Here is a 21,783-nt window from a genome sequence, read left to right as displayed (position 1 = left end):
TGATATGTGAGCTATGACCGGGTCCTGGAAAGACCAGACGTTAAATAGAGCTCAGACATATTCTGTGCCACCACAAATACGGGATCACTAATGTAGATGTGGTCAAAACTTGGGAAGGGACCACAACGCTTTGGCTCATCCCAAAGCAAGCGGAGACAATTGCAGGGTCCACAACTGATCGGGGCACTACCACATATCTTACGTAATATGATGTCGATGTGAAAGGTTTTGCTTTGCCCAAGCTTTGCCTTGAGCGTAAAGCTTTAAAGATGTATGCAGTGCGGAACCAAAGCAACACGTAGTAGTATCGATGAGAAGGAATCCTGGATGGTGTCGTTAAATGCCCCTGGCGCACCAAATCGAGAGAGTTTTGTCATAGCACCATGATCCAGATTAATACTACCCGGGGGTTATCGTCAGAAGAGCGCTTGAATCTTTCTTTGATACCACAACAAAAGAGTTAAAGTCATGAACGTAGTCGAAGCTCGTCGGTAAGGTAGCTCAGCAATGAAGGAGTTGGGAGCAACGTGAGCCGGAAAGGTCCGTGGCGCCTTTGGATGATGTTCTCACGGGCGTGCAAGCTCTAGTTGGTCGAAGGGAGCTCACACCAAAACATTCCCCAAGGCAAGGCATTGGCATTTCTGTAGGGAAATACCACAGCGCCGAGAGGACAACGTACAAAACCAATTTATTGGTCATGAGCGGCCTGGAGGTTGTCAGTCAATCCAAGTCTACGACGTCTGGCGACAACGAAGGACAACATCATAATTTATCATCACAGGCTACGCATCTTTTCCACCAAGAGGATTCACATCAGCCTCCTCTTTCGCTGGATTTTTCTGGGCTTTCTGGAACGGAGGATGGACTAGGAAATCATGTTGTCAATCATATTGACCTCCATGACCCACGGAGTTCGCTTATAGGTGACCTTCACCGGGTGGGAGACCATCCTAAACTTGACGAAATGACAATGCTCGAGGCTGTGAATCCTTCTGATACACACGAGGACACACAGGAAAGTCGAGACACAGAGCCTGATATTAAGCGTGTCAAGGTGAGCCATGCATATATCATCCATCACCCTTCTGCATGTCGGCATCTTGCATCTCGTCCTTGTATGGTTTGTCAACTATGCCAGGAATGGGTCGTTTCAACAACGTGGCGTACCTTGGCGCAGACCAACTTGCTACGCACCAGCAAGAGTGCCGACGCTCTTGCTCGTTCTTCCGTGCCTGTCTTGTTTTCATGAGTTCATTAAGGGCCAACTCTGACCGTCGTTTGCCACGTTCTACAAAGGTTTACAAACTTATTGGCTCACAATGGGCTGACCAAGGGACCGCTTTTTGTTATGGACAATTCGAGAACGAGACCAACCAGGCTTTCCTTATCGCTCGCTCAGAAGTCCATTTCGACAAACTCATCCTGACTACTCGCATCCGCACCACTGACGTCTATCAACGCCAACAAGGTCCGTTTGGTATATATATTTGCAAGGATCTGCTGATACCTACTCACGCGACCACCAGATACGTTGATTGTCTGGACGGAACCAGACGGTGCAGATTACGCCTTGAGCTTCCAGGATGCAGAAGGGTGTGCAGAGGTGTGGAATTTCATCATTGAGGTCCAGCGTCACATGAATGTTGTTGGTATGTACAACCCTTGACCCTATGCCGCGCTGCTTCTATTCTGGTCCCCTGCCTCTTGCACTATCTCACCTACACGCCTCCAGGAGAAAGTAGTGTTGGCGGTTCATCATCTCCCCGAAGCGACCACTCCACGACAGCAGCGATTATCCGCTCGGGCCACTTGCCTCAACCAGAACTTGGGAATATTCCCGATATTGAACGTGCCATTAAAACACTGGTGCGTGGACAGGCGATTAGGGAGAGAATATGCGAGTATATTCTGCGCGAGGTCTGTCTTTAGATCATCAAATTCCTCACGATGGACCGCTAAGCTTTGAGCAGGAATATATCGCGAAGATGATAGAAGTCTTCAAGCTGGCAGAGGACTTGGAGAACGCCGAGAATCTTCATGCACTGTGCAGTCTCATGCAAACCATATGTGCGTTTGTCTGCCGCCCGTGACGAATTTTTGTTGACGATATTTTGTAGTAGTAATGATTCATGATCATGGACTATACGAGCATATCCTCGATGACAGTGTGTTCTTTGGTGCCGTAGGCATGCTTGAATGTATGTTGCTTGTTATTCCCGCACGATGTGCATCAAACTCAATCCGACTTCCTCAAAGATGACCCGGAGTTCCCAAATCACAAAGCGAACTACCGAGAGTTTCTCCACGTAACCTCTAAATTTCACCAACCTATTCCCATACAGGACATCATGATCCAGAAGAAAATCCACCACACCTATCGCTTACAGTTCCTTAAAGACGTCGTTCTTGCGCGCGCTCTCGACGACTCCACCTTCAATGTCCTCAACTCCTGCATTATCTTCAACCAAATCGACATAATTAACCATGTCCAGCAGGACACCATGTTTCTCCGCGAAATATTGTCGCTATATGTGAACGAGGAGGTTTTAACGGGAGGGAAAGACAAGGATGAGAAGCGCGAGGAGATGGATGTTGACGGCAAACCCAACGGCGCTCGTGCAAATGGCTCTACATCAACCCCAAAGCCTTTCTCATTCGGCCCACCGGATAATCTCTCGGAGCATGAGTTGGCCCTCCGTAGAGAGGTATTGGTGCTCATACAGCAGCTTTGCGTCATGGGTAAAAATGTGCCGCTTGCTGCTCGTATCTCCCTCTTTCGATCCCTTGTCAACCGGGGTATCCTATTCGCTGTTCAGTGGGCGTTCTCCCTTTCAGAGAATGACCCAGAAGCGAAAACAACAATCAGCATTGCGGGTGAAGTGATGTCTGCGCTGCTCGATCACGATTTAAATGGTGTTCGAAATCACATCACCAAGCAAGCCTCAGCTATTGAGAGGGAGAGTAAGGAGGGACGGCCGATGGGAGAGCAAGCTGAGACGCTTTTACGAATAATGTGCAAAGTATTGACACATACTCGGGATTTGGCGTTGCAATGTCAGGTCGGAGATGCCCTGAAGACCATGCTGGATGTCTCTCCCAAGGATGGTCCTGATTTGACACCCGTAAGCGTTGTCTGATTTACGTATTGTAACTATCTCACAGCGGTTTCAGGCTGGTTTGAACGTCAAGTTACTTCGTCCGAAAGACGACCCGGGAACTGAGAAGTTTCTCGATTACTTCTACAAGAGATGTATAGAACTCCTATTCAAACCATTCCACGACATCTCTGATTTCAAGACCCAGACTGGTTCGTTTCTACCTGACGCGTGAATCACATTTTGTAACTGATTTATTGATCACAGAGCCAGTGCTGAAGCTTTCACGCGAGAAGACTAACCTTTACCTATACTTATGCGACTTAGTATGCAACTTTGCTCAACAGCATGGCTTCCGCATTCACTTTTCCATGCTTTCCTCCCACATCTCTGCTCGTATGGCCTCATTCCTAAAAGCCCGGGACAAGCACTTACGTCTTGGTACATCTCGTTCATATTGTGTAGTATTTATACTGACTGAAGAGCGCAGCTGCCTTTCGCTTTTTCCGAATATGCCTCAAGGTCAACAACCCAAATTTCATGATTCACCTTATGAAACTAGATGTATTCAAACCGATCTTGGATCTCACGATACAGGAGTCTCGGCGAGATAGTTTACTAAGTGCCTCATGTCAGGAGTTCTTCGAACATATGCGTCGTGTGCGTCATTTCCTCGTTCCTTGTCCGTTTAACTGATCATGTTGTATAGGAAAATATTAAAGACCCAATTAATCACTGCATGACGAAGCATGAATCACTGGTACGACAACTGGCCGCATCGCCACTTAGTGGTCACAGGTTCATGTCTTTCATTCGGCGGTGGGAGATCAACATCGAACCTCCTCCCAAAGAGGAGTCACAACCGGTCAAGTACGTACTTATTGTCTGACGTACAGGCCGTTGCTCATTCTCGTCATAGGAGTCTTCGAGATCCCCGGCATATGGGCCGAAATGTTGATGCCGAGGAAGAAGATTATTTCAATGCTGAGGATGAAGAAAGCGATAACCATGCGCCCTCGATCTCTCCCCAAGTTGGCAGTCGTGATCCATATGACGAAAACCCTCCATTCATCTCTCCTCATTTACGCGGGCGCTCGTCATCACCCGTGCATACTGCATTGAAACGAAAGCGACGTGGTGCTATGGTTGGGAAAGGCTTTCGTCCACAACCACTTGCACTTCCTCGCACTCCGCCCTTGAAATCTCTAGTGGATTATCGTGACGAAGATGAGGAAGAAATCGGCCCACCCTCGCCCAAAGTACCCTCGGGACCAATATCCAAAGCCGCTACGACAGCCAGCCAACGCAGCTCACCCCTTTCACCTGCTGCAGACATACCACCCAGTCCTAGAATATCTCATCGACAAATTTCTTCACGCCCGCCCCCACTTCCTCGGCGGTCCTCTTTGGATGAAGAGGACAACCTCTTGGAGTCTCTACTCCGTTCTAAATCCATTGCCCCATCTCCTTCAAACGCGCCTTCAAAGGCATCATCCAAGCTTTCGATGCTGCCGATACGGCTTGGTGACAAGCGGAGAAGAGATGATGATGATGAGCAACTAGACCTTTTGGCTAATAAGCCAAAACGAGCTGATCTAGGCTCACGGAAGGAGTCTGAGCCTTCGAGCGGTAGAATAAATGCGGTGAAGCCTGGGGAGGATCCACCAAAAAAGTTCAAGCTTGCATTACGAGGTATCGTGACTGCAGCGCCGCAACCCTCGACACCTGTACCTTCAGAACCTGGTGCAAAAGACGGGGATACTGGTTAGCTAGTTGTCTTCCCTGTGTTCATAGACCGTACATTCGTTAATTTTATTTGAGGGAACGCGAAATAAACTGAGCGCAAACGAGGCTACATAAAGTCTAGAAAACACGGGACATGCTATAGCCTATTAGAATGCTCTGGGCTCATCGAGCGCCTCAAACGATATCCCAGACCTCGATCCTCTTCATCCATCTGTGAGCGACACGTACGGGCCGCTTGCAAACCATCCGACCTGTGCAGCCGTCGAACAGTATATCTCTTGCCGAAATACCATCGACCGGAAGTGGACATGGAACCACGCGTATTGTTGCCCGCGCCCTCCTAGCAGCTTGTGCCTCTTCCAGGGTATCCTCGTCACCAGACGCAAAGTCGGTGTATCGTAGAGATGCTGCGGTAGTTCGTACCAGCGATGTGATCTCCCGACGCTTCTTCAATCTCTCCCCCGTTCCCTCCCCAAGCATGACGGAGATGAACTCGGCTTCAGGAGGTTGGGGCGAACGAACGCTCAGTGCAGGTCGTACGCGGAACCTAGGTATTAATGATGTTTCTGTGACTTCTTCAGGATAGAAAACGAAGCCCTTTGTTGAGCCATTGAATGAAGAGTCCATGACTACTGTAGGCGGGGAGGGATCCGTAGGATGTATATGTGAGCCCAATATCCTAGTGGCGATGCCCCCGCTCGAGAGACTATCTCGGGGCAATAAAGTCAGTCGCACGAGACCAAGGAATGTTTTGTGGTCATCCGTGCGATTGTGGAATGAGGCGGTGATTGTGACGCCTTCGTCATCGTGATAGCTGCCTTCGCCACTGGCGGCAGAACGAGAATAAGGAAACATGGGGTCGTGAACAATGACTACATTGGATAGCTTGCTACCAACAACACCCTCGTGGCTACGTTGCAGGCGACCTGCAGACGTATTTGGATTAAGATCGTTAGCCGGGCCCTGCAGTTTGCACTCGTTGGGTTGGGACGGAGGAATTTCATATGCTTCGACCAACGTGTGAGTCGATGACGCGCGCAGTAGCAGCAAGTGCGAGGTGCACGAAAGCATAGATTCGACTGGGCTCGGTGAAGCAGCATCCTGACAGACTAGTAATCAGCTAAACTGCGCACAGGCATGGACATGTGCATTACATCGTGCGTCACAGTAAATGTTGTGAACGTTTCAATGTCAAGGCAGAGAATGTGATCACTCTTGGGTCCTGGGCTCCTGAAAGTACCACCTCGCGCGTACTTGATGGCAATTAACCTCGGACCAAGCGAAACCTCTCGAAGACTAGATAGATGCATGTCATGTCTTGTAAAAACATCTTGAAGTACGACGTGTGGCTGAGAGCCTTTCGAGCTGATATGGAATTGGAATACCTTCCTGTATCAAAACCAACGTTAAGTTTCACCGACAGAACAAAAAAAGCGACAGACAATGCAAAAAAATTCTCCACTAAAATTACAAATGCAACACGTTCTCCGTTGGTTCGCGTGCTTTGGACGCAACGGAGGTCAAAAATCATGCCGGAGGTCGTGTACAGCACAGTCGAATGTTTAGCATAGAGCTGCAAGGGTGCTTCTTCGGCTGGGTCATTTCCTTTGTCTGCATCCAGGTCAAAGCACCTGACAGGTGCCTCTGAGGAGCAGATGCTGGTGACAATCAACCAACGGCTGAAAATGAGGCCGTAAGGGGTGTGATTCCCGGTAGCATCTGGATAGAGCTCGACCGTTCTTCTGCGAGCGACTCCAGGCAGTGGAAGTTCTTTGTTGCCGAAATTCAGTGCTCGGGAATTATATCTTTTATTGTCCATGGTCATCTTCCCATCTCGTGGGCCATTTGAGCACCAGCGATCGAATTTCTCACTTGAAGTTAGCCACGACTGAAGATAACTTGCGGAGTTGGTGGACAATAATGCGGGAATACGTGGACGTGAGGAAGTACGGTAGATATTAAACCAGGTTGCGTCGCGAAGCACGGCTGACTTGAGTGTCTTGGACACCTTGTATATTTCTGTCAATCGAAGGCACCGGTGACAGAATGCGAAACAAAATCATACCCTTTGCAACCTCACGATTTCCGTTACTGATAGGTAGCTGAAAATATGGTAGAGTATATCTTCTGGTAGAGTTTCAAATGAGATAACAGCTTGAATCATCTCGAAAGAAGAGCATGACAGCTGTTTGCCGCTCGGTCGGAAGGCCTTGCGCACTGAGGAGATGGAGATGTGCATGATGATGTTCACATGAAACAGTGTTGTTGCGACTTGTGGCAACAAGGCCTTCTCATGCGTCGAGCGTGAGTGTCGATACGCAGTAAGCACCGCATGGAGAGCACGACTCGTGTTCTAGACGTCCAGCTTCCGGATCAAAGTTGTGCTAGAAATGGCTTGGATCCATAAATCGTGGCATTCTGCGGCTGTGAACTGGGTTTCGAGCTGTGGTTACTTCCTTCCCTAAATCTTGAAGGAGCCTGGGTGAGGAACAATTCGCTGAGTTTCATGTCTATGGAAATTTTGAATCTGCTGGAGTGGCATCAAAACGTACGCTTCAAATGACCCTCGAAACGTGGGTGGGAAAAGAAACACTGGGTCCGACACTGAATCTGCTACTGTCAAAATCACTGTATATTCACAATACGGACCTACAACGTTGCAGTGAACGGACTTGATCTATGAAAAATAAATGAAGGCATCTATATACGTGGATCATGGACCGTTATCGTGAAAAATTCGAAATCAACGGGGCTCTTGTCCGAATTAGATATTCAGGTCACAAGCACTGGCACAAGGGTCAAGGGATGGGTATGTGAGCGACCATGGTGGCAGTGGGTTGATAACCTCTTAGTGGACATGTCGCAATCACGATTGCGATGCCTTGTGGCTGCTCATAAGCTTGAGTCTGGGAAGGGAGGTCGGTAGCATCAGCGGCTGTGCATTGCACGATTCATCGATCAATTATCCATGGCAGCACCGCAGATCCCTGTTACTGGGTTCATTGTGCTCGTGTAGCGGAGATGACAGGCCTCGACTGCCTCGGTTGCGGAGAGAAGTCCGTGATGCATCGTGACCTCGAAGTACCTCTGAAGTCGCTCGTGGGGATAGGCGACCTCTAGCACTGCAGCGAGACCAATGAATTCACCGTGGAGTCGCAAATGCAATACATTCACCAGTAAAGTAATCCGTGTGCGCCTGAGCGCACCGGAATTGGAAAATCTCCACCAGTGAAGTTCTTAGATCTTGAACCCTCTGAAAGGCTTATTTTCGTCGTAACTAGTCGTAACAGATGCTATATCGGTATGCTTTGAAGAATTGAGTCCAAGATAAGCAACGCATGAACTCACGATCCACCACCAGACGACGACGACGACGACCTTGGAACCATGTGGTGAATAATTCAAATTGACCGTATACTTCACACCAGTGGTGGTTTATTGGCAATTTTGGCACCGCTCTGCACAAAGCTAGCAGCTACGCCATGGAGCTTTCCAAGCAAGCCATACAAATTGTAAATCCGTAGTGTCGGAGTGCACCAGCCTGAGAGACCCGTGCCGGTCATCCTAGAATCATTGGAGCCAACTAGTAAAAAGGGGTAAAACCTTCGCACTTCATTGTCGCAAGTCTGACCAAGTTTCAAATTCCCATGGAAGGGATTTCATTCTAGCCTAGTCCTTGCAGCATTCGACTTGAGATCAGCGCTGGCTCATTCCCGGTAACTACTTACACCACAAGAGCGGAGCGTTTCCCCTGTGTTGGTTATTGCGTTGGTTATTCCTCCAGGATATCCGCCCGTACATGGCGGTCGGTACGTCATTCCGATGCAGTGCGGCAGTCGGGGGAAATGTCGAGTATGCAGGGGTAGCGATAAATGACCCCGCGTTTTTGACAGTTCCAAACGTTCGAGTCCTTGGTCGACAACCTTGGGATTGGAAATTATCATATCCGATGAAACGATCAGTCACCGAAATATTTACTTGCGGCGGCTGACAATAATAATATTGCATCGCAGTAAAAAATGCGGGGAACTTGAAGGCCAACGAGCCGCATAATCTGTGCTACCCAATAGCAAAACGAACTCACCTTCGTGCGGATGGCCCGAGAATTTCAAAACACTTACCTACGGAGACAGGGATGAAATTTTAGACACAAGCAGCGCAAAACCTGCACCATTGGCCAGCTGTGCCTGCATGCACCTAAAAGTTATGTGCCCACATTAATTACCGTGAACGACCGTAAACCCGGAACCTCCTGGCTCTTCCTGGTCATGGGTAAAAATAGGGGAGGTTCGCGTTACCAGGTCACCCACTGGCTCGGATGTTCCTCTGCTAGGTATTATCAGATTTAAAATTATCGTCAGGAGCACTGCAAACTCATCTGTCCTTCGTCTTCCAGGGCTACTATTTCTTTCATCGGACCATTGGTTCTCGTGGCTCATTTCCAGCGAGCATAAACGTGAGCCTCGGTCCGTATGACGACCCGAGCGTCGCTACAGGCACAAGCTAATTAGTCCAGTTTCAATTTAGAGCTTGATGTTCAGTAATGGCGGACGTGGCATGAAAGCAAAACATCATTATATTCACCCGCACGTCAAAGAAAATCAAAATCTTATAGCTTGCGTCTCGACGTTGGTAAGATATAATATGTTACAGTGAAATTATGGTTGACGATTCATATATGTGATCGTCCATGCAATCAACTACTGACCGCGCGTGACCAGTTATCTGGAACATCCTAGCCTCAACAGTTAGTCCTATCAACGCTCGTCCAAATTTATGGTATTCCTCCTCCTTAAACCCGCATCCGTGAAGATTCAAATTCAGGTCATCCAAAGACAATCGAGCCGACAAAAATTCGTCTCGCCAGGTCCTTCATCCCAGAACTTCTACGGCGGAGACCACCAACTTGCACACGCTGTCAAGCAAGACTGGCTGGGAAACCGCTGGCCTCGGCCCTGCATAACTACCGGAGCCCATGGACGTTGAATATTGTTTCAGTTTGCTGAATTCTTAATTAACGGTGGCACTTCGTTTGGCAGATCTTGACGAGGAACTGACTTTCGATTCCATTCGAGCGGGCCGGGGGTGGACCGGTGTGGACGGGTTGTCACCAACCCTGCCAGAGTCCACGTGTGATTTCCTAGTGTGTGGGGTCAGATCTACTGTGCGACCGAGGCGAACCTACCAGGAGCACACACAAGTGTAAGAATACTAAGATCCACGGCTGACCCTGACAAGAGTGACATTGACAAGACACGTGAGCCCTCGAAGCGTCGTCTGTGACTGCATCCGACGAGAAGAGCAGAATTCGGAAGAACAAAGTGCTTCGCTGGCAGAAAATTTCAATTGGGGATGCTATTAGGGCGGTTCCGGCGTGTCACGCCCCACTCAAAGCGATGGTATGGCGGCCGGTCACACGAATGTTTCGAAGGTACGATGAACGTTAACTTCAAACTTGCTGTCTCAGCGCTTGCACAGCCGAGGAATAATGGAGCATTATTACTCGGATTCCACTGTTGCCACGTAGTTTGTACGTATTGCGCTTGATCACCCCCGTTTTTAGCGCTCTTGGGGCTTTCTTTGAGCTTTCCAATTGATGAGAACTGAATAGAATAACGTTGCCTTTCATGACGCTAGAGGTACATTTCAAGGAACGTTTCACTTACATTATGCCTAAGCGTCCATTCTTGGTGCTTCTCGCGCGCCTCATGTTCGCCGCACCTGGGCGGTCAAGGAGAGGAATATGACGCTTGTAGTTCGACGCAAAGGGGATGAGTGGGTTTCCTAGCGAGCGTGTGCCTCCCGAAGCAGCAGGTTAATGAAGGGGCGTGTCCAGCGTGGTCACCTCAAGAACGTTATCAATTTACAGCAATTTACCTCTCCAGGCTAACTTAGTCCTCGTCGTTGCTAACGCGGTTGAGTCAACCTTAACTTATTGGCGGACATGAATATTTGAATGGTGCCACTCCAACAGTGTGCATAGCAAAAAATCATGTTCCTGCGTCTGAAATTCGAAAAAGGTTCTAAGTAGGTATACTAACTAATAACAATGGCGTTATACAAGTACACTCCCTTTCTTCTTCCATGCACATTCGGCAGTCATTCGTATTGGTGAGACGGGTATCTATCATCGAGACGACATACAAAACGCGGTATGGCTGGCAGGGTATGGTTTATGAGGCGATATGTATATGCGCAATATAGACATAGTCGACAGGGTTGGATGCGAGGCGGGAAATATAGGATACAGGATATATTGTCGGGATATAGATACCGTTTTGCCCGCGTCTTTGTCGGTCGCCGTTTTGCGACGACGTGAATAATTAAATAAGCCGTGAAAATCGAGCTCAAGATGACGATGTGCGAATTGAGTTGTAAAACCGAATAAATACCAAGATCCAAACGAGCGTGATAATCAGGGTAAGGCATGAAAAACACGTGTCTCGTGCCGTCCTCTCAGGATGACGGTGGCTCGGCTGTTGCGGGTACAGGCGATGAAGTGATCATTTGAGGTGACGAAATCTGCATCTGCGCGATCTGCGGCGACTTTTCAGCGGGCGCTTCCGAAGTAGGGCCCTGCAGGGGAGCTAGTGATTGCGTTGGAATCTGCGGCGAAGCAAACTGCACTTGGCGTGGCTGCTCGCAGAGCCTAGGCATTGAGCCTCGACGCAACATCTCCTGTCCCTGGTACGAGATTGGAGGTTGGGGGAAATAACCCGGGGCAGTTGCCGACTTCCTAGGCGCCTGTTGTTGAAGAGACGCGATGTCTGTCAACGGGGCGTTAGGGAGACGAATTGGACCCTGAGGGCCGGCATCGATAGGCGGGCTCTGCGAACTACGAGGAATGGGAAACGTGGCAATGGAAGGCGATGAATAGCTAGAAGGAGGGCCGGAGATAGAGCCAGGGGTAGGAGGCTGTGACGAATACACCGACACTGTGAAATTGTTAGCACGTGCTTAACAACGGGTTAGAAATAATGAAACTTACCATTATCATCCCAGTCGCTGACTGCGCCACCACTCGATGCGGTGCTCGAAACGGAGCTACGCCTTGCCATACCGAACTCTCGCGGCTCCTTCTTGATCTGGGGTGAACCAGCTAGAGGAGCAGGTTTTTGTACCTTCTTTTCGCCAGGTTTACGCGTCTTTCCACCTGCCCTTAGCTCATCGAAGCGAAGGGGACGTGGACGCAAATGGGTACGCTCATAAAGACCACATTTATTACAGACGATCTTTCCAGGATTGAGAGTGGAGCGGCGCCATGAAGGCGGCTCTGTTGTATGGCAATTAAAACAACGCCTTCTGAGGTACTGAGTCTCTTTGCTAGCAGCATCATCTGTGTGTTGAATTGGCACTGAAGCACCGGCTCCGGAGGGGAGGAAACCAGGGTGGTGATGACCGTGAAGAGTATGAGCTGCGAAACCCAATTGGGAAGGAACAATGAGGGGGGTGTCCTCTAGCTTAATGGACTGAGGATCGTGGGGGTGACGGGACTCAGATGGATCTGGGGACATTGAAAGCGAGTCATTGTACATGGACGGGTATTGGTCATAAAATTGGGGGTGGTGAGGTATATGGTGCTGGGGGAAGTCATGTCTGACATAAGGGAAAGTGGCGCGACGAAGTGTATGGTGGTCGGGCTGGCGCAAGTGCATTTGCTGGTGCTGTTGATGATGTTGTTGCTGCTGTTGTTGTTGGTGCTGCCATTCATTGTAGTGGGCGTGATCGTCGATGTACGCTTCACTCTGGTAGGGTTCCGGCTCGTACAACTCGCGAAGGAGGGAGCTTTGTGGCGCTGGATAATTGTTGTAGTTGGCTTGGGAAACCCAAGAATCGTTTTGGATCATTGATCCTACGTCGGATGGAAGATATGAGTCTTCCTGAAATATTGTTGGAACAGTGGGGATCGGATGTTTAAAGTTATGAGTGGGGATGAGGTCAACGGATTGAGGAGATGGAGTACGAGGAGTCGAAGAAGACTCGGAGTAGGCGGGGGATGAGTCGGGGTATGGAGATGCGTAGGCTGCAAAATCCATGACAGAGGATTGAAAGAAAAAAAAAGTTTAGAATTGTTGAAGACAAGAATCGGTAAAGGACACTGTACGGGTAAATTATAAGAAGAAGGTCCATGCAGTGTTCAAATTTGGACTAGAGCAAAAAGCTCCTCTCCCAGATTTTGGTTACTCTTTCTTTCTAGCCCGTTCCACTATCTCGGTATTCGCGGAACATCCCGTTCAAAAACAAGATTCAGATTCTTCCGGTAGATCTCTTATCGCGCCCCAAATATAATCAAATATAATGCAAACAAAAACAAACAAATCGCTTCCTCCATATTACGTCCATTGAATTCCCACGCACAGCATGCAAACGCTCTCTTCACAATAAATTTGTACATTTTTAACAATTTTTAACTTGTGAGTAGCGCCCCGTCGGAACTGAGTCCTAGTCTCACTTCGTTGGCCTGTCCTGATTGGATAATGCCCTCCGTGCCGACATCGTGCCGTCTTGTGACCCCGTGTATTGTACCATTTTTACTTATTTAAGCCTATTTATCTCACGCTTCCCCTCACCCTCCGCCAGTTATTGCAAGTCAAACCCCGTCTCCCTTGAAAAGAGTGAGTTAAATGTTTCTACTTTCGCATAAGATCCAATTTAGGAAGTCTTCTTGATCCTCCGCATACGCTGCCGTAGCCTTTGAGTCATCCTGTGTTGCACCTTTATTCTTCTTTTTGACAATACTACCACATACTTCACTGCCACAAAGCTCTTACCGTACCTATTTGCGAGTGGCCGCCTGCGCAGCTCCATTCTTATTATTAGTTCTCACAGTGCTTCACGTCTAAATATGGAACTTGCTTTGCTGGTCCTACTTCCAGTGCGATGATATCCTGTGGGGTGTCCCGCTTCCAACCTCCAACCCCATCCACCCCCGACGCCTTCCCCTAGCTGCTAAGCGGACTCGAATCGATAAATGAATTATACCCGTGGTCTAAGCTCGTGATGGTTAAACTAGGCCTCTCACTGCTAACACCGCTCACTAGTACTGCGGTTTAATTCAACCTCCCCTCGATAACCATTATCTGAATTCTCCTCCGCGGGGTCATCCACTACTTCAGTTCAACTTGAAACTCCGGTATCTCACCCAACTTCCGACCTGCCCCTGTTGCGATCATCCGCATTCACCATCATGCCATATCGTACGCCGAAACTCACTCAAAGGAAGATCAAGGTTCGAGGTCCAATTGGATTCGGTCCAATTCAATGAACTTGTTTCGTCACCAATCATAGCCCGCTCGCATGTTACCTCAATTCAGCATCATTCTAACGCCCTTCTTGATTCCTGTGCTAGCGCTACACCCGAAAGGACAATTGAACATCCTACCACATGCATCTATGCTGTGTCCTCTTTATGGACCTTATGGTTCGTCGGAATTACAGCACTGTCACGGCATAACCCCAAAGCTTATCCATGTGATCATCTTTGCATGGGCTATGCTTGCGATGCTGTATTGTTGCACTGGCGGGGTGTAACTTTGTCGGTTTCATTCCGGGAGTCCTATGGTCCTCAGATTGGGCACTTGTGGCCCAGAGTCTAGTATCCAACGTAATAGCGCTTGTATTTCAACTCTCCGATGAAACACAGGCTCTATTCATCTTACTGGTATCTCTAACCTTTAGCAATCCGAGTCCAGAAGCTCCGTCGTCAATTGAAATTGTTCGGTTGCCTGGTTCATCCTGTAACCCTGTGGAGCAATTGTACATCATAACTATGTCACAGACACAGACACAGACACATGGTGAATCATCCCTCCATCAAGTACGGTGAATATTTAAATCCCAGAGCGCGAATCTTCCACTCGTTTGATCACTGATGCGGCACAGGTTGAAGAAGGTTTCCTCGACTTTGAAACATGGGTTTAGTGTGGGACATGTGTTATAATCACATCGCCCGCCCCAGAAGCACCTCCATGATTTCATCTTTCCGTTACATTAACTGTACAGCGCGGAGACGGAGATGAAAAGGCATAAGGATTGACATTGCCTTCCCCTCTGCAGGACGCGTGTCAGATTACGGTGTTCTGCTTGTAGCCAGCATTGTGGTCTAGATGACGTATTTTTGTCTGCAGGTCTTGAACTTTGCTTGAGCGCTTTTCTTAAGCTTATCACGTTGCACATTACATTGACACCGCTGTCAAAAAAGCTATGTGTGGAGTTTGTCCACACATACTGGGTCAACGTACTGAATATAAGCGGGACGGGGCCTTATCGTCGCGCAACTTAAGTTTAAAGCCGATGGGCCACCCCATAGGTGGTTCACTAGCATAGTACTAACGGCCACAATTATCGTTCTCATTCATTGGCACATTCCACGATTAAATGAACGGGCAAGTCGCTAGACTCCCCGAACCCCTGAAGATGAACGTTCCTAGCACAAACCCTCAGGAAACCCTTGTTTGCAAATTTGAGGACTCCCCCATGACATGTCCTAGGCCGCCCACTTCCATCTACGTCTTACCCATACTCCACGTGCCCCGAAGGTTAGTATTGATTCGGTTTTTCCCGTCTTGTATGGGCGTCGGACACTCAATGTGCCTGTCTCTCTTCACCATTGCCCAAAAGGAGGGCACACTGTTATGGAAAGACAGCGTATCATGTGAGTCCAGCCGAATGGTAGCTCGTTCGCTTCCTTCCAGTGCGATGGCAGCGGATGAGTGACCCACACAGACTCCACAGCCCAACCTCCTATCGTCAGCTATTGGAAGAGGGGGGGAGGAAAGGCGTCAGGGTATCATGAGGTCGCCGCAACTCTGAATTAACTGGTATACCCCTTTCTATTCATAACCATTGACAGGAACCATTCGCGGGTGCACTGGTACTCCGGCATTCAAAGGGTCTTATCAAGAGCACTTTGTTAGCGTGCCACCCATTTGCAAGGGCTTCTTCCAAAGTAAGTAGGATTCGATTGCGCGGCTCCGGTCATAGGATAGTAAATTACTACTTATCGAACTGGAAGCACATGTCCATGTCTTCGGCAGCTCGCGATGAACGCTTCTCCTGCTCCTCACACCGGTAAACTCCGTACTTTTCACAGCGAACCAGAGTTTTCTAGGCAAGTTCGCGTCTTTCTATCTTCAAACGAAGTCCTGCGGTGATCTTGAAATTACCCGGAGGCACGCCGTGGGCACTAGCACCATGTACGTATTGGCAACAGGGCGCAGGGAATGTGGGCACTTGTGCACTGTGGTACATTTCTGGCCCTGGGTGATCCGTTTATGCCTGTGCGAATGGAAAGAAGAGTTTCTGGATTTCCTCCTGGCGTGCTTGATGGATGAAAAGTACACTGGACGAGTCGCCACTTGCCGGACCGTTTAACCCGGGCCCTGGACATAAACGCCACGAAGGCTTCTAAGACGTCGTCTGAGTGCCCTGTTCAGAGCGACGTGCTACGTACAATAGATCACCGCCGGGGACGGTCGTGTGGCGGCAGGAGGAGAGTTACGTTACCCGTCGGACGGTTTGAACGCGCCGCCATATCATGATGCCGTAATCTGGAAAGAAAGAAGTCGAGACAAGCGTGTACAAACCCTGTTCTGTATTAAGCTACATACGAGTAATTTAGTGTGAGCCCCCACTAGTGACCCTCTAGCGAGATTTTCATTAGAGAACATAATTTACGCCCATGTTCTACCCGAGGTCGGTTACCCAGTGGAGTAGAGACACGACGGAAAGCCGATGCCAGCGAACCAGTCGATAGCTTTCACTTCATTCACACAGTTACGCCTCCGGCATCACCGAGTATACGATCGTTGGTTTGGTTAGATAGACATGGAAAAGACTTGAGCATCACGGCATTATATCTAACCGCGGTCCTAGCATCGATACATCGCAACCAGGGTGCTCGTGAAGTAAAAATACAGTTGTAAACCCGTTACGAATCCGTTATGGCATATTGTAATTATGCCCTCAGCCATTAATTGTGGGCCAAGAGTGGGTACAGGTCGGTCGTCGTTTGTGGCTCGCGGTTGCAAGTTTCACCCGGCTTCCATTTTCAAGTATGTAAGAGCTTCATCTTAAAGACAAAAGAAGGGTGCTTCTTTTGTCTAAGCTAACAACTCAGCTGAGCCTTAGTGTGCGTTTCACCATCCATGCATATGGCCTACGTGGGTCTCGCGCCACAATAAGAATGTCGGTGCCTGCAAAACGCCACTACAGTCATCACACGTGGAGAGCGAGTCATGGGAGTTATCCCCTATGGTCAGTAGCTAGCTATCTTAGATCTTAGCACCAGTAATCGTATGACAGGCCTTTACGCTTGTGCTGCTTATACAAATCTGTTTTGAGAGCAGCACTACGCCACTCAACGGGCACGTCAACAATAAGGTTCTTCGCTTTGAACAAACCAACGGAAACCTGAACGTGTAGCGAATGACCCCACATAACAGGTACGCCGGCGGCAATGTAGTTTGCGCTGTGGGAGGCTTGGCAAGACTAGGCCACACACATACGTTTGGTTTCAAACGCGGGAAATTCAGATTGGCTGACAGCGCTTATTGATGAAGGAAGGAAGGATTCTTATTCAGGAGTCGACCACCTCACCACATGTACACGCGTACAATCTACTTGTGGATCCATGCTTCCAACGGAACCTAGACAGCTCCGAAGCCACATGCACAGGCCACCGAGAGGCACTCAGTATACTACAAAGCAGAAGCCCAAGCGACAACCAAGTAAGACAACAAGCGAACGTACGGATTGGGGTCCATCACGACCACAACGAGGGGGAAGTATTCCATTATGGACGAATGCTCTCACAGTAGACGCCCTGCTTGAGGACCTTGTGATTTGATTTTACTTCAGCCTGTGTCGTGAGTGTACTCCCGGTTTACTCGGTCATACCTGGCTGGGTTCACTGCCACGAACGTTGCCAAGGACGGACATAGTAAGGGAAAGCCCGAGATGGTGAGCGAGAGGAGGAAGGCCTATTTCTTCCGGCCCTTACGGCCAGGACCAGATGCAGGAGGACCCATCTTTCTAATGCAGTCGTCACAGAACCAACTCTCGGGCAGTGGTTGCTTGAGGTTGACACAAGGGAGGTGAAACTACAAACGTGTCAGATCACGGTTGCCAAAAGATGAAATATTAGGCTTACCCATTGATACGGGCAATCTGGGTTGTCACACGCGATCATTTCTCCGTAACTCAGCTTCTGACAGAAGCAGTACAGTTCCTTGTCTTCGCCATCTTCGCCCTCCTCGCCATCACCTTCCTCTGCTTCTGCTTCCTCTGCACCTTGAGTTTCATCTCCATAATCAAAATCGAAGTCTTCAGCCTCAGATGAAGCTCCCCGTCTTCTCCGGCGACCTCGAGTAGACGGTACATAGGCAGACGGTGCCGGTGATGGCAGCTTGATAGATCCCTGCGTCCCCATCAATCTCCGTTCTTGAATCTAACGTTCAGCACCAAAGTTCAATGGCACAAGCGCAAACTCACTTTTGAAAGCATTGTCTTCTCCAGCAACCGAAGCACGCCCTCCGACAGAGGTCATGCTTCCTGAGCCACTTGCCAAAGGAGTAGCGGTACCGCCAGCGAACGCATTTCGCAAGCTTTCATTAATTTGAGCGGCTGGATTGCGTCCTCCAAGCACATAGCCGGCAGCGCCACTACCAAGTCCTGATACAGCAACTGGAGTCGAAGATGCGGCTCCGGCAAAAACAGATGCTGGATCCGTTTCTCCTTGTAGAACAAGGACACGACCCAGGTCGTATTCTAACCGGGCCCGCTTCCTAGAGAGTAGGTCGACAATACGAGAGGCCAGAGCAATTTTCTCGTCTGAAAGCGCTGAAAGTTTTTCTTGAGCATCCTTCAGTTTCTCAGTCGGTGGTGCTATAGTCCTATCCTTCTCTTTCGAAATGGGGTCTGTGCCGTCTGATCGTAGGACATGTCGCATATATTTATGAGCCTCTTTGGCTAGATCATTCTGAATGTCTTCAATATAAATAAATGTTTTGTCAGAGTCTGTGATATTGTAGCTGCATACCTTGAGAATCGGTCTCTTTCGAGCGAAGTTCTTGCAGCAGAAATTGTACTTCGCTAGGCAAGTTGTCAAGAGCTAATTATTGAACCTCTTTAGCTTGCCAAATCACATGGACTCTGAGGTTGGCTCACTCATTATGAACTCTGACGCTATCGTGACAGCTTCCTCCAAATTTTGGACGCTCGCAGTGCTCATGGTCTCCACGTTTTAATATTGTCAATCGTCAGTTGTTGAGGGTTTCGGCTCAGGGTGTGCTGACTAGATGACAAACCACGACCGTGGAGTTCAAACTCCGCGAATTTTGGAGTTATGTAATGAAAGTAATAAGGCGCAGTCAACCAATGAAAATCGTTCATCATTCATCCAACTCGAGTCAAGTCAAGGCGCAAGGGTGTCGACATATTCAAACAAGTCGATGTCGTAGCTGTTCGCAGGTTCTGTCAGCAACAATGCCATGGAATAATGGAAGCACTGACTATCCCAAACTGCTATACTAGTGCAGCCTGAACATCGATTTATGCCCAGCATCCTCAGTGCCACTGATAGGATCAAAGTAATCTCCCCTATCCAGACCCTTATAGACGACGGTCGTCCCTTCTAAATAAAGAAGCTAACGGGGCACCTCGCTTTTTTCAATGAGAACTTTCGCACGTTGTGCAAGTCTTCTCTGTTGTCCGTGCGTCGATTCCGTTATGACCAGTTCTCCGAGTCGGTACTGGTCGAATACACGAAGAAGGTTATGCGGACTTCTACACTCCCACTTTCTCACAAAACCACAGCATTTGCGAATCTATGATCACATGTGCTAATTTTGGTGAGGGTTCATGTCATCGACTTTTCGCTGACACGATCGAAACGCTTTCACAGGATGAAACATTGGGATGACCTGACCAACACACCCGATGTACCATTTTAACGACCGTGTGACGACGTTGACCATGATAACCACAAGAATAGTATACTAGATGTACCGCGTCGAACTTGGCACTCAAGGTGAGCCAATGTCGTCTTCACATTCTCAAGGCCTCAGACGCTTACTGTCGTCACCTGTCGTACAAACTTTATCAGGCACATTGCAATCCATCCGCTTTGGCAGTAGCGTGGAAGGTTCGGCTGTGCATATCTTTGAAATACAACATTCAGTCCCGGTCGAATACTCCGCTGTGGACGCCACCATGGCGAATATAATGAAGTGTTGAAATAACCATCCAATAAAAATAAATGCATTCAAATTCCTGGACAGTCTGCGAAGCATGGAGATACCAACGAGTGTTCTAATCTTATCTGAGATGGGATGGTCGTAATGATGCGCCTTGGGGCGCATTCTACCTTGAGAAATTGTTCATTTACACTTTGGCTTATCTCTGGCTATCCGTAGTGAATCCGCAGCGATGATGGGATGCTGTCCATTGCGATGAAGCTGCGGCAATGCTGTGTTTATGTAATGTACACAAAGTTCTGTCCTTCGATATCATCCTATATTGATGAAACTCCACGAGCAGGTCTCCACACTGTCATCCAGCAGTATGCAGCGATGCCACCGTGGTCAATGATTACTAAATGCACCATTGCTATTGAACTCTACATGTCGCCGTTAAGGTTGAGTCCGTCGGAGGTGTCTAAGCTAGTTCGCATCTCATCCACTTTTGGTCTTCCGACGCTTTGCTGAACATGATGGCCCTGTAGGAAGTTCTGTACTGCCCCAGCTCTCTGTGTTGATATTCCCAACCGATGGGTGGCGTGGACTGGTGACCTGCGGGCTTGTGTCATAGGCGGACTATCACTGGTCACGAGTGTATACTCTTCGGTTTCGTGTTTCAGACGGGGACAGCACCAAAAAACTCTAAGTAAAATGGAGATTACACCCTCCGAATTGCATTGATGAGTCAAAAGTGTCCATCTGCGTTTAACTAGCACGCGCGCGGGCAACTCGATCAAGTCACATATCTAGATCCGAGTCCCATGCACATGATGCTATGAGAAGGCTCCTAGAAGAAGAGCTAATGCTCTGCTTCCAAGTGTCATCCATGTATGACAGAGATCTACAACTAAGCCTGTCCTTGACATATCCGGGCAGTTTTCACAGGGTTAATTTGTCAACCTACTATAGGGCATGACCCTATGCGGGGAATGCTTAGTGCCCTCGGGCGAAATTTGCGGCTGTGCGGTGAGTCGTTCGATGACCCTGAACAGCACGCTCTCCTCGTAATCGGTAACGTGTGGAGCTTGGTAGATGGCAAGGAACCGGGCGGGAGCGAAGATGGCGGCCCGGGGGAACTGCCTAGATTAGCCACTGCGAGAAAATATCGCAGAGGCACCGTGTCTAGCTACAGGCAGAGTACTATTATCGGAAAACCAAATTGATTGTGTGACTCAATACGCTCCGTGCGGTACCTCTCAACGTTCATTCACCTCAGTGCTGACAATAAAGGGGCTTCACCATGACGAGGACGTAACTCATCGGATGAAAATGGCCGTGGGCATGAGACTCTTTGGGCACGCGTACCTCTCCATGCGAAAAACGGACCCCGTTTTCAGTTAAGTTAGTTGGCAATGACGGCAAACGTTTGTGCGTCTATCTGATACGGGTACCTGCTTGCAGGTAACCCCCGCCGCCGAGTTTCTCGCTATCCGTGAACCTCTCTACGTCACTGACTGCGACAAGCGCGTGCTCAAAGATAGCTGCCGTGCCACCTGTCTCACCTTCAGTGTCTGGATCACCTGCTGGACAACACACGAACAACTGTAAGCACCTGAGAACCTGATTTAAGCGTCATTAAGCTCAAGATACCCAGGGGCCAGAGACTACTATTGCAGGCAGGACTGTCCGCGGCGACTTGAGCTGAAAGATTCCTGGGCGAACTTGCAGGGATGCAAAGAAGCCCAACATAAACACCCTCATAGCAT

At 48.9% G+C, this 21,783-nt stretch overlaps 6 protein-coding genes across 6 annotated transcripts; 2 read left to right on the top strand and 4 right to left on the bottom strand.

Annotated features, from left to right (window-relative positions):
- The first annotated feature begins 1,033 nt into the window (after positions 1–1,033).
- HD556DRAFT_1322282 (component of IIS longevity pathway SMK-1-domain-containing protein) lies at positions 1,034–4,930 on the top strand. Its single transcript, XM_041301377.1, has 11 exons — positions 1,034–1,468; positions 1,527–1,649; positions 1,733–1,917; positions 1,971–2,067; positions 2,118–2,198; positions 2,257–3,122; positions 3,172–3,307; positions 3,363–3,536; positions 3,586–3,755; positions 3,805–3,965; positions 4,015–4,930. The coding sequence occupies exons 1-11, from the start codon at positions 1,090–1,092 to the stop codon at positions 4,862–4,864; spliced, it is 3,222 nt and encodes a 1,073-aa protein (XP_041166970.1). The 5' UTR covers positions 1,034–1,089; the 3' UTR covers positions 4,865–4,930.
- Positions 4,931–4,939: 9 nt separating this feature from the next.
- Positions 4,940–7,473, bottom strand: HD556DRAFT_317368 (uncharacterized protein). The gene is made up of 4 exons (XM_041310255.1): positions 6,907–7,473; positions 6,284–6,849; positions 5,996–6,230; positions 4,940–5,942 (listed from the first exon to the last, which is right to left on the bottom strand). The coding sequence occupies exons 1-4, from the start codon at positions 7,078–7,080 to the stop codon at positions 5,016–5,018; spliced, it is 1,902 nt and encodes a 633-aa protein (XP_041166969.1). The 5' UTR covers positions 7,081–7,473; the 3' UTR covers positions 4,940–5,015.
- A 605-nt stretch (positions 7,474–8,078) lies between these two features.
- Positions 8,079–9,280, bottom strand: HD556DRAFT_1302951 (uncharacterized protein; the record flags this gene model as incomplete). Its single annotated transcript, XM_041299568.1, has 6 exons — positions 8,079–8,147; positions 8,190–8,219; positions 8,267–8,424; positions 8,570–8,895; positions 8,926–8,962; positions 9,067–9,280. The coding sequence occupies 6 exons, from the start codon at positions 9,278–9,280 to the stop codon at positions 8,079–8,081; spliced, it is 834 nt and encodes a 277-aa protein (XP_041166968.1).
- A 1,948-nt stretch (positions 9,281–11,228) lies between these two features.
- HD556DRAFT_317052 (uncharacterized protein) lies at positions 11,229–13,031 on the bottom strand. Its single transcript, XM_041310254.1, has 2 exons — positions 11,830–13,031; positions 11,229–11,776 (listed from the first exon to the last, which is right to left on the bottom strand). Exons 1-2 carry the CDS (start codon positions 12,875–12,877, stop codon positions 11,298–11,300), a joined length of 1,527 nt encoding a protein of 508 aa, XP_041166967.1. The 5' UTR covers positions 12,878–13,031; the 3' UTR covers positions 11,229–11,297.
- An 808-nt stretch (positions 13,032–13,839) lies between these two features.
- Positions 13,840–14,417, top strand: HD556DRAFT_316957 (uncharacterized protein). Its single transcript, XM_041310253.1, has 2 exons — positions 13,840–14,070; positions 14,130–14,417. The coding sequence occupies exons 1-2, from the start codon at positions 14,029–14,031 to the stop codon at positions 14,370–14,372; spliced, it is 285 nt and encodes a 94-aa protein (XP_041166966.1). The 5' UTR covers positions 13,840–14,028; the 3' UTR covers positions 14,373–14,417.
- A 3,323-nt stretch (positions 14,418–17,740) lies between these two features.
- Positions 17,741–19,141, bottom strand: HD556DRAFT_316787 (uncharacterized protein). The gene is made up of 5 exons (XM_041310252.1): positions 19,008–19,141; positions 18,880–18,951; positions 18,333–18,827; positions 17,992–18,281; positions 17,741–17,941 (listed from the first exon to the last, which is right to left on the bottom strand). Exons 1-5 carry the CDS (start codon positions 19,069–19,071, stop codon positions 17,822–17,824), a joined length of 1,041 nt encoding a protein of 346 aa, XP_041166965.1. The 5' UTR covers positions 19,072–19,141; the 3' UTR covers positions 17,741–17,821.
- Between the last annotated feature and the right edge of the window lie 2,642 nt (positions 19,142–21,783).

The sequence above is a fragment of the Suillus plorans genome (assembly GCF_016647745.1).
Source record: "Suillus plorans strain S12 chromosome Unknown HD556scaffold_2, whole genome shotgun sequence".
Classification (NCBI taxonomy): Eukaryota; Fungi; Basidiomycota; class Agaricomycetes; order Boletales; family Suillaceae; genus Suillus; species Suillus plorans.
Note: the sequence above shows the minus strand (reverse complement) of the source record. Positions and strands in the feature narration are given on the sequence as shown.

Excerpts from the sequence above, each read along its gene's own strand:
- HD556DRAFT_1322282 (XM_041301377.1), top strand. The coding sequence starts at position 1,090 with ATGTCGGCATCTTGCATCTCGTCCTTGTATGGTTTGTCAACTATGCCA. Across the intron at positions 3,308-3,362 it reads TGATTTCAAGACCCAGACTG|AGCCAGTGCTGAAGCTTTCA; the intron begins GTTCGTTTCTAC and ends TATTGATCACAG. Across the intron at positions 3,966-4,014 it reads GAGGAGTCACAACCGGTCAA|GAGTCTTCGAGATCCCCGGC; the intron begins GTACGTACTTAT and ends TTCTCGTCATAG.
- HD556DRAFT_317368 (XM_041310255.1), bottom strand. The coding sequence starts at position 7,080 with ATGCACATCTCCATCTCCTCAGTGCGCAAGGCCTTCCGACCGAGCGGC. Across the intron at positions 6,231-6,283 it reads GTGGAGAATTTTTTTGCATT|GAAGGTATTCCAATTCCATA; the intron begins GTCTGTCGCTTT and ends GTTTTGATACAG. Across the intron at positions 5,943-5,995 it reads CATTTACTGTGACGCACGAT|GATGCTGCTTCACCGAGCCC; the intron begins GTAATGCACATG and ends CTAGTCTGTCAG.
- HD556DRAFT_317052 (XM_041310254.1), bottom strand. The coding sequence starts at position 12,877 with ATGGATTTTGCAGCCTACGCATCTCCATACCCCGACTCATCCCCCGCC. Across the intron at positions 11,777-11,829 it reads CAGCGACTGGGATGATAATG|TGTCGGTGTATTCGTCACAG; the intron begins GTAAGTTTCATT and ends ACAATTTCACAG.
- HD556DRAFT_316957 (XM_041310253.1), top strand. The coding sequence starts at position 14,029 with ATGCCATATCGTACGCCGAAACTCACTCAAAGGAAGATCAAG. Across the intron at positions 14,071-14,129 it reads TCACTCAAAGGAAGATCAAG|CCCGCTCGCATGTTACCTCA; the intron begins GTTCGAGGTCCA and ends CACCAATCATAG.
- HD556DRAFT_316787 (XM_041310252.1), bottom strand. The coding sequence starts at position 19,071 with ATGAGCACTGCGAGCGTCCAAAATTTGGAGGAAGCTGTCACGATAGCG. Across the intron at positions 18,828-18,879 it reads GAAAGAGACCGATTCTCAAG|ACATTCAGAATGATCTAGCC; the intron begins GTATGCAGCTAC and ends TTTATATTGAAG. Across the intron at positions 18,282-18,332 it reads AGAAGACAATGCTTTCAAAA|AACGGAGATTGATGGGGACG; the intron begins GTGAGTTTGCGC and ends GTTAGATTCAAG.